Source organism: Varanus komodoensis, unplaced genomic scaffold (genome assembly GCF_004798865.1).
Source record: "Varanus komodoensis strain SLA01 unplaced genomic scaffold, ASM479886v1 scaffold24, whole genome shotgun sequence".
Taxonomy (NCBI): Eukaryota; Metazoa; Chordata; class Lepidosauria; order Squamata; family Varanidae; genus Varanus; species Varanus komodoensis.
Window position 1 is genome coordinate 16054382 of NW_025335641.1, and position 11285 is coordinate 16065666.

The 11285-nt window shown below is 40.7% G+C and overlaps 1 protein-coding gene across 4 annotated transcripts in view; it reads right to left on the reverse strand.

Annotated features, from left to right (window-relative positions):
• Positions 1-11285, reverse strand: part of CAMSAP2 (calmodulin regulated spectrin associated protein family member 2) — a 124928-nt gene that overhangs the window by 82377 nt on the left and 31266 nt on the right. For all 4 annotated transcript variants that reach the window (XM_044432428.1, XM_044432427.1, XM_044432429.1 and 1 more), the window contains one exon: positions 1048-1307. In XM_044432428.1, coding sequence (XP_044288363.1) covers positions 1048-1307 — 260 coding nt within the window. The remainder of the gene's footprint in view (positions 1-1047; positions 1308-11285) is intronic.

Below are 11285 nucleotides of genomic sequence, written 5' to 3' on the forward strand. Positions count from 1 at the left end.
AGGAAGGATGTTTGGTCACTGTCCCTTTGTCTCACACCAGATGAAAGTAGCAACAGTGGCTCAATGCAGGCAGGAAGGAAGCAAACACGCTCTCAAGGGGCTTTGTGAGTTCTTGGGATCTGGGCTCTACATGGGAGTACTTGCCCATTTTGCTGGGTAGCCATTTGCAGAACACAAAACTTGCAAAATCTTTCCATATGTTCAAACTTTTCTCTATGCACCTGTGATTGCAGGCTTCATGCTAAGCTAGCTCTTTCATAGATGCATACCTGCTGTCAACTATTTCTGGGCCCAAGTCCAAGTACATGATGCTACATTCTTACAATAATTATTTTCATGCTTCCAATTGTTAATCTATATCTAAATTTAGGCATAGGAAACGATTCAAGTGTAACACCATGGGTAAATTCCAGACTTATTGGTATTTGTCATAGATTCACTTATTTCAAGAGGACTTTAGCCACAGATAACTCAAGTTGCATTGATTAAAACAGGTATACTCCAAGTATGTCTGAGACTGAATCCAATGCCATAAGGACAGGGCACTCTCAAGAACAACCATGTTTAGAATCACCAACATTCCTGAATCTAAAAGCTGTGAATGCATGAATGGGAAAGGCAGGGAAGAAAAGAAGACAATCTACTTCTGTTCTACGCCTCTTTCAGGATTTTACAAGTGCATCTGCTGGTGACATATAGGTACATGAGGGGGTGTCACATGGAGGTGGGTTGAGGCCCGTTCTCCCCTGCAGAGGAGGGCAGGACGTGTTCCAATGGAGCAAAGCCCAGAGAACCAAGGTTCAATTTGGATGCCAGGAAGCACTTCCTGACAGTCAGGACCCCGAGGGTGTGGAATGGGCTTCCACGAGAGGTGGTTGAAGGCCCCTTCTGACTCACTCTGTTTCTTGCAAAACAAGGTGTGACTTCTAGTTAGGAAACAGATTTACTAGCTAATTTATGAAAAGCTTATTTCAAATAGAAATGCTACTAATATTGCTAGGAGTGACATACACTACTTCAAGAATTAAATCTAATGCCAACACTCACCATCTGAATGGGTTTCTTGTGCAAGTCTCTCTCCGTTACCAGTTTCTCCTGGTCAGTCACATAGAGGCCTTTCTGTGCCAAGGCTTGGATAACGGCATCATGCCCAAGGAGAGGTTTGGCAGCATCACTCTTCAGAATAAGACTCCCGGCACGACAGTAGAGTTCAGCAGAGAGCAGCAAATTAACAACAGGAGGTTTAATATGCTCCTGGTCATACTGATCTGTATAAAATGGTTCTCGCAGCTCCTCTGGTACATTTTCTACAAAAGTGAAAAACAGAGAGAAAAAGCCACCTTGAATTGAAAAAAGGGTTGAATTGCTAGGATGAGTGATACCTACACGCACGACAACATTAACGATGATAATATCATATGTTACATTTCTAAATCCCATGAAGTGAATTATCCAAATTCCGTACTAGCTTTCACTCTTTGTAGAACTTGCTGAGAACTAACTTAGAGTGGAGAGGATAAACATGCCCCTTTTAATTTCACTTGTACAGTAGTTCATAATTTGCAGGAAATAGCATTAGTAAGTTTGTACTGGCGCCAAGTCAGATATCTTGCACACAACAACTGCAAACCTGCATTTAGACAGTGTTGCAGCAGTGTGCAAATGTAACCACTTCAAATTACAGTTCCACATAAACTAAGTTTATAAAGCAGTTACTATGTAAAGTTTAAAAAAGACGGCAAATGCTTTCCTTCAGGCACTTGAGATTCTATGCTACTAAGGCCTAAGACAAACTCAAGATGGAAAACTGGTGCTGAAGAGCCACAAGAGGAGTTTTGCCAGCACATTAAAAAAACAAAAAAACAAAAAAAAAAAAACAAAAAACCAAATCTCTGTATATAGGCAGCACATCAAAGAGAGAAGTCCTAGCCTTCTCCCCACATTGCTTTCTATGTATGAACTCAGAGTCAGCAGTGGTACAGACCTAGACACTACTTCAGTAATGGCACCAAGAGAACAGCAGAAATAATGCGAAAGTAGGTCTATTTGTTACATCTGTGACTTGCAATTTCAACTGACTGTGCAGCTAGAAGATTGAACAATGGAACTCAAGCATCTTGGAGTCAAACTACATAAGATGTGGGGACATTTGTGATCAGAATCTCCCCCGGATTTCTCTGCTAAAGTTAGCAGGCTTTTGTTAGTGCTTTAAAGATCAAGGAAGAAGAATCAGCAGTGGGAGAGGTTTAAACCTTTCTACCTGCATCATTTTCCCTTTTAGGATGGTCCCAGAAGCTGTTCTAAGCTGCGGGGGGAATGGGGAGGGGACGATTTCAATCAGGCACAAATGGAGTTGTGCATGATAGAACACTTCGCCACCACTACAATTAAAAAAAGAATGTTTGTGACAGAAAGAAGAGTCGCAGCTTTCTGGTACCTGCATTTACACAGTTCTGCAAACCCATCCAAATGCAGGCTTGCAACTGTTGCATGCAAGATGTCTGACTTGGCACCAATGCGAACTTACTGTGCTATTTTCTGCAAATTATGAGTACTGTTCAAAGAGGCTAGCTACCCTTTTAGGTCTAAGTCAAGCTTCAGCAAGTTTTAGAGGAGGAAGAGTGAAAGCTAGTGAGGAATCTTCAAAGCAACTGCAAAGGGTAGCCAATTACTTTCTGCTTTTTTAAAATGTGGAATAAATGTAGAATATCTTTCCTGAGATGCATAGGTTGTCTCTCAGGCATATTATTAGCATGAGCAGATCTTAACTAATTAAGGAATTGTAAAGCATTGAATCTATTATATAGGGAGGAAATGCTTTAATTTTTTTGACACTAGATCTAAGTAATTGTTTTATTGTTTCTATACTGAAGGTTTTTGTTTTAAAAATTCCCCCTTAGTACAAAATGTAGCCATTTTAAAGTATAAAAACCTTCCAATTTGTGTCAGTTAATTAATAGCATCTGTTATTACACACTCAGGAAAATCGCAAAGTAAAATTTTGGTATATTCTCTGCCCTGAATTTACTACAATACTTGGGTTCTACAGGGCATTAATTTCTGTATGACCCCATTTTAAAGAGACATCGCACAAGAAAAAGTCTTGGCACTCAACCGTGCGATCATGTCATTTGAGGACTCAACTGGGCTGATTGCTAATTTATAGACACTAAGGTTCTACAATACTACAGAATAAAATTGGAACGGAGCATTGCCAGCTGCACAGATAGGATACAGATTGCTTTGTGAGGCTGAACGGCGTTTTGTTGGCGAACACCCTGCGGAGGCAGCGCACTTGCCCCACGTGGGAACAATCCCTTTGAACAGGCGTTTTGTGCACGGGTTATGCAGAACCCGTTCGGATGGGTTGCCCAATGCAGGCAAAAAAAGTGAGGGCAGATCAAGGGAACAGCAAGGCTGAAGAGGGGTACTGTGTGAACTGACCCACTGCTGGGGAAACCTTGCAGGTCAGACAGGTTGAAAAGTTTGTGTGTGGCATAATGTTTAGCAAAACAGGCTGAATCTATTCATTATAATACTGAAACCATCCTAATACTGAAAAATAAGTGGGACCAGCAATATATTAGAGGAAATCTATTGTACAAGTGCTGAACTCCTGGGTCAGCAACTTGGAGTTCTCCACATAATTCAGCCCACAGCTCCCATAATTCCTGGTCCTTCTGGTTGGGACTGGTAGGACCTGTTGTACAAACCATGTGGAGAGTACCAGATCTTTTATATATACCCAGAGGATACATAAAATGGCTTTGGAATACATCATGACCAAGCTGATGAAAAACAAGGATTCAAATATTTTGTGGGAGAAGATTTACCCAAACTTGGAGGTACAAATTCACAAGCTACAAATTCAGTTAATAGAAGGTTGTGAAATGCCCACAGAGGGGAAAAACCACAAGGTAATGGAAAGAATATCATCCTCTTTTGAACATGATGAAAGGGCCCTGCTGAATCTGCGTACACAGTTTTTCAGATGAGTTATGGAAGGCACATGAGCTACTACACATGACCTGCACATAAAGCTCTTGAAGACTCCATGGCAGAATTCAGAAGAGCCTTCACAGGACTTGTGTAGACTGAATCACTTATTATTTATAGAGTGTGTTCATCTGACAAAATAAAAAAAATGGGATTACAGTGCTCAAAGACGGTCTATAAAATCATGGAAGGAAGATCAATATTTATTGCACAGACTGGAGCTCCACTTCTTAACCAGAAAAAAGGGGCTTCAGGCCATCTTCTTTATAGCGTGGGAATTGTCTGACAGACACAAATCTAGTAGCAATGAACTGTTATACACTGAATTAGAGCAGTGTTCTCCAACTGGATGTAGTCCAACTATTTTGGACTTCAACTCCCATCAGCCCCAGCCAGCATGGCTAATGATTGGGAATTCCAAGAGCTGCAGTCCAAAACTTCTGGACAGCATGAAGTTAGGGAAGCCTGCTTTAGAGTTCAGAAAGTATTTCACATAATCACAGTAATCCTCATGGGACTTGCAAGTCGCAGTCAGTGCTAACAGTGCATAGTTAAAATTCCCAGGGTGTTTCATGTGCTGTGTGAATCCAGTCAATGCTACACCATGGTTTAGTGCAGTGGCAGGGAGAAAGCAGACTAGGATCTACTAGTAGATCTCAAGGTAATTTATAATTGATGACCAGGCTTTCTGTCTAATAGTTTAACAATAGCTCACAAAACTGAACTATTTTTAATCTCTGCAATCACAGATCTTGTGCTACTTATATCTTCACCTCGGTGTCTATAGCATGTAACATGAGTTGTAATTCATTGCATTTGATCAGTCCCCCAAACCAATTATATATGAAGGTCAAATTTACACAGAGCGCTTCAGAAAAATAGCACAAAAGCCTTGCCTTATCTTCTACTGCCAAGCCACAAGATCAAGCAATAAAAAAGTTTTTCTTTTTAAAAAAGAATATTTAGAGCTTGTCCTTCCCATTGTACCCCACTTTACTCATTAGATTGTCTAAAGATGCAATGTTATTCATAGTAAGAAAGAAACAAAAAGCCCTACAATTCTCAGCATGCATAGAATTGCACCCAAAATGAACTTGTGATTTTCCTTTGGCTTACTTTCTTTCCTTCACAAGAACTAAAAAGCCATTTTATTTTATTTTTTATTTTTGTGTAAAACACAAACAGGTTTAAGGGAATTTGGGCATTTTAATCATGCACTCTTGTTTATATAGTTTAAGTATAAATATATGAGACTCTAGCTGAATTTAATTCTCCATTTTGCAGAACACGTTCTAAAAGTAATCCCATTTCTGTAGATTAACTTGCTATAATTCGCACGGATTTGGCTGACAAGAGGTATTAATAAGCTAAAGTAACTATTCACCCAGGCTCCCCAAAATATTAGATATGAAAATCAATTAGTGTAATACTACAGCAGCTTACTTTCACTAATACTTCAGAGTTAACAAAAAGTATTAACACTATCATAAACAAAAGCTAAAAGTTAAAACACTACAGTTGACTTCATAGAATGAAACACTGAGAGAGAATTAAATTTAGTTTTAATCTTTAAAAAATGACATAAGAAAGCTGGTTTATACAGAGGAGTACTTTGCCCAAATTATTTATATAAATGCAAAGCAATAATCATAGAATAGTAGAGTCGGAAGGAGACAGTGCCAAAGGGGCCAAGCCCCTGCTCAGTGCAGGATCCCCAGTTAAACCATCCCTCTCAGAGGGCTGTCCAGTTCCATCCTGAACGCCCCTAGTGTGGGAGAGCCCACAACCTCCCTAGGTCATGGGTTCCCTTGTTCTGTGCTCTAACAGTCATGAGGCTCCTCCTGTTGTTTGTTCAGCTGGCACTTGGCTTCCTTAAACTTGGACCTGATCCTGGAATTACTGAGAAGAGATCCTGATCTTTCTCTTTGTGACAGTCTTCCAAGTACCTGCAAAATGCTATCACAGTCAGTCTTCTTAAGGCTAATCATGCCCAGTTCTTTCAATGTCTCCTCTTAGAGCTTTGTTTCCAGTCCCTGGATCATCCTTGTTGCCTTCCTCTGAACCCTTTCCAGCTTATCTGCATCTTTCTTAAACTGTGCTGCCCAGAACTGTACCCCAGATGAGGCCTAACCAGTGCTGATTAAAGGGGAACTAGTACATAACGTGATTTGGAAGTGATACTTCTTTAACGCAGCCTAAAATAGCATTTGCCATTTTTGCAGCCATATCACATTTTCCACTCATGTAATTTGTCCTGGCAGTTGCGTTACGTTTCTCTGGTGCTCCAATTCCCTTAGAAATATACATGTTTCAGTATTTCTTGCAGATGGTAGAGAAATGGTAGAATATCATTCCTACAGTCATGATGCCACATGTCTTAGGTGCATCGGCCACACGAAAATGCCCCAGCCTTCATCTCAAGCATTGACCCTGCATTTCACAGAGTTTGAGGCCACAACACAGCACAACCGAGGGATGAGAATCCTTCATCCTTTCCCCAAGGGTAAATTGGAGTTTGTTGTCTTGTAGTTTCAAGGTGTTAGGAGTGCTCTCAATGTGCTGTGGAATCACAGGGATGATAATCTGCTTCTTCTCTGCTCCAAGAATGAGAGGCCAGGGATCTCCAGACTCAGACAGAGGCTGGGACACATATTTGGAGGGGTAGCTGGTTCTGTTGGTCTGTCCTGAGCTTGCAGTCCATCAGTTTAGCTGGATGACCTTCAGAGTCTCTCATATTCAAACATGCTATCCATAAAGACTTTTAAAACTATCATGATGTCCTTGATGAATCTCCACCATAGGTTCCCCACGCACAAAATAAAGCCTCAACATTTTTAGCTTTCTACTGCAGAGGAGATGCTTCAACTTTTTAATCACTTTAGTTTTCCTTTTCAGTAGCAATGTCAGTTCTATAGTATTATTCCTGAACTTAGTGGCACTTCAAAAACCATTTGTGATTTGGCATTAAAGAAAAAAAAATCCAATTTCAGAGGATGTGCCTCAGGAAAGATGGACTAAAACTGAACTACAGACCATTTATGAAATTATGGGCACTGTATACTTTGGAAATTTGGCTCACCTTGCTCCATTTTCATAAGGATATAAATTAGACATGTACTTTATATTTTGTTTTTAAAAATCACATTTTCTAGAACTTTTTTTTTGAAGACGTGTGTAGCACTTAAGAAGTTCTTGCTTCAAAATCACAATAACCTAGAGGAGTCCAGTCCTATATTTGGTAAATTGATGTTCTGCTCTATCCTCTCTAGCCCAGCAGACAACAAAGCTGATGAGCAGTTTTAACTAGCTATTTGTGCATACAAGCTCACAGTAAGTATAATGTTGGTTAAGATTATCAGCTGAAGCAAGTAGAAATTACTTTAAGATGGAGGGAGATAACATCAGGAAGCAATTTGTGTTCCATTTTCAGAAAGCACTAACCACAAAGATGTCAGAGACTTGATTACAGAAGTGCAGTCCCATCTTAATGCCCCCCTGAATATGCTGTGGCAAAAGTGAAGGGTTGTGCTCCAGCTGCTACTGTAACTTCCTTCAACGGAGGTTCTTTGGGCTTTATATTCCACAAATATTCTTCAGTGCAAGATTCAAAACAGGTCTCAGAGTCTCCACCCCAACTTACTGCCAAGGAAAACGGAGAAATGCCCTCCATTTCTCAATTTAAATAATACTGATAGCCCATTCTAAGTGATTGTACCCAAAGTTCCATAATCATAAAACAATAAAATATAAACATAAAAATACAACTAACAATTTCTAAAAACACAACCAGTGCTAAAACAAACACGCAGAAGCATGGATTAAAGATACATTACGCATTAAAGTTGACGGAAATAAAGCTGGATGCTAAAGGTCATTTGAAAGAGTATCATAATTTAAGGCCACCTAAACATACCAGACTCTTGAACCTGCAACAACCATGAGGAAACCACTGGAAAAGCTCAAGTGTATTGCCCATATAACTCATGATAGAGATGAAGAAGCAACATCATACTTCTTAGGCTTCACCGTATAAGGAGAAGGTCTTCCCCCAAGTATCTGAGACCCAAGCTATATATTCTTTAAAAGGAAAGAACCAACAAATTATATTTAGTCCTGAAATGGATTAGTAAATAGTGGGATCTTGCAATACTAGAATTACACATTTCCTGTGCCTAATACCATCAATTCACTCTACTTCTATGCTCTGTAACAACAGAAAAAGTGTCTTCAAGGGCAGTCCCACCACTGCACATTATGCAGTCTAGTCAAGAGGATACAGTGCATGTCGAAGGGTTTGTTTTCAGGAAGAAGGTGAAGTATCAGGACTCTTGGCTATCGTTTCATCCTGCAAATACTGAACAGGTGGAAGACCAGGTCTAGAGCACTTACAAAGAACAAACCTGCTCTGCTCAGGGAGGGCAACTGTACCCAGAACACACATTTCATTTGCTTTTCTAAGAGTAGAACCTGGTCAGAAGAAACATATGATATCCACCACCCTGAAGCTAAGCAGGTCTGGGGTTGACATAAGCTTGGAGGGGAGACCACCTGGGAACTGCATGTAGCCACCTTGAGTTCCACAAAGGGAGAAAGGTGGGAATATAATATATTATAATGTAATTGTGTCTTGTTGAGATTAGATTCCCATATAGTCACCCTTGTTCAGCTAACAACTGAGCTTACTTGGCCCTTCAGAGACAAAACTGCCACAACTGGTGAAATGGAGAATAATCTTTAACTTGAAAAGGCCATCAAGAACATGAAGGATAACCAGGACAACAGCAAGTCAGACAACAGAAAATAGCCTGAGAAGTCAGAAGCACAGCCTTTTATATTAGAGAGAAGACAAGTCTTAAAATGCCTTCATTTTCTACTGATCCTTTTATTGATTATGGTATCCTGCAGTGGAGAAGGTAAGGCAGATCAACATTGCAGCAGAATAAAGAAGGGCACAGTGAGAAATCTGTGGATGTCCACATGTGAGATAACATCTTCTGTTATTCTCAAACATCCCGGAAGGCCACAGATTCAAGAATCCTGCTATAGATACGTCTATTAGGGTACATTCCTTCATGGATCACTGCCTTGTCATGGCGAAGGGGCTTGCATAGCTCAATGAAGCTATGAGCTATGCCATGCAGGGTCACCCAAGACAGACAGGTCATAGCAGAGAGCTCTGACAAAACGTGATCCACTGGAGAAGGAAATGGCAACCCACTCTAGTATCTTTGCCATGAAAACCCCATGGACAGTACAAAAAGGCAAAAAGATATGACACCGGAAGATGAGCCCCTCAGGTCGGAAGGTGTCCAATATGTTACTGGGGAAGAGCAGAGGGCTAGGACTAGTCACGCCAGAAAGAATGAAGCGACTGGATCAAAGCCGAAAGGACACTCAGTTGCCGATGTCTCTGGTGGTGAAAGGAGAGTCCGATGCTGCAAAGATCTGTACTATGGAATGTAAGATCCTTGAATCAAGGCAAGCTAGATGTGGTCAAACAAGAGATGACAAGACTGAACATCAACATCTTAGGAATCAGTGAACTAAAATGGATAGGAATGGGTGAATTTAGTTCAGATGACCTTCAGGTATACTACTGTGGGCAAGAATCCCTCAGAAGAAATGGAGAAGCCTTCATAGTCAATAAAAGAGTAGGAAAAGCAGTCCTGGGATACAATCTCCAAAATGACAGAATGATCTCAGTTCGAATCCAAGGCAAACCATTCAGCATCACAGTAGCCCAAGTCTATGCCCTAACCACTGGTGCTGAAGAGGCTGAAGTTGACCAGTTCTATGAAGGCCTACAACACTATCTAGAATTAACTCCAAAAAATGATGTCCTTATCATCATGGGGGATTGGAATGTTAAAGTAGGAAGCCAAAAGATAACCAGAATAACAGGCAAGTTTGGCCTTGGAATACAAAATGAAGCAGGGCACAGGCTGGTAGAATTTTGTCAAGAGAATACAATGGTCATAGCAAACGCTCTTTTCCAACAACCCAACAGATGACTCTACACATGGACATCACCAGACGGTCAACACAGAAATCAGATTGACTATGTGCTCTGCAGCCAAAGATGGAGAAGCTCTATACAGTCAGTAAAAACGAGACCAGGAGCTGACTGTGGGTCAGATCAAGAGCTTCTGGTTGCAAAATTTAGGCTTAAATGGAAGAAAGTAGGGAAAAGCACTAGGCCACTCAGGTATGACCTAAATCATATCCCTGATTAATATACAGTAGAGGTGACAAATAGATTTAAGGAATTAGATCTGATAGACAGTGCCTGAAGAACTATGGACGGAGGTTCGCAGCATTGTTGCTGCAAGAGGCAGCAACTAAAACCATCCCAAAGAAAAAGAAATGCAAGAAAGCAAAATGGCTGTCTGAGGAAGCTTTACAAATAGCTGAGGAAAGAAGGGAAGAGAAAGGCAAGGGAGAAAGAAAAATATACAAACAATTGAATGCAGAATTCCAGAGAATAGCTGGAAGAGATAAGAATGCCTTCTTAAATGTACAGTGTAAAGAAATAGAAGAAAACAATAGAATAGGGAGGACCAGAGATCTCTTCAAGAAGATTGGAGATATGGAGGGAACATTTCATGCAAAGATGGGCATGATAAAGGACCAAAATGGCAGGAACCCAACAGAGGCAGGAGAGATTAAGAAGTGGTGGCAAGATTACACAGAAGAACTATACAAGAAAGATCTTAACGTCCCTGATAACCACGATGGGGTGGTCACTGACCTCGAGCCAGACATCCTGGAATGTGAAGTCAAATGGGCCTTAGGAAGTCTGAGAAACAACAAAGCTAGTGGAGGCGACAGAATTCCAGCTGAGCTATTCAAAATCTTAAAAGACGATGCAATAAAAGTGCTACACTCAATATGCCAGCAAATTTGGAAAACTCAACAGTGGCCACAGGATTGGAAAAGGTCAGTTTACATTCCCATCCCAAAGAAGGGCAATGCCAAAGAATGTTCAAACTACCGCACCACTGCACTCATTTCACATGCTAACCAAGTGATGCTCAAACTCCTACAAGCTACGCTCCAGCATTATGTGGACCAAGAACTACCAGAAGTACAGGCAGGGTTTCGAAGAGGGAGAGGAACTAGAGATCAAATTGCCAACATACTCTGGATCATGGAGAAAGCTAGGGAGTTCCACAAAAACATCTACTTCTGCTTCATTGACTATGCTAAAGCCTTTGATTTTGTGGATCACAACAAATTGTGGCAAGTTCTTAAAGAGATGGGAGCACCAGACCATCTTATTTGTCTCTTGA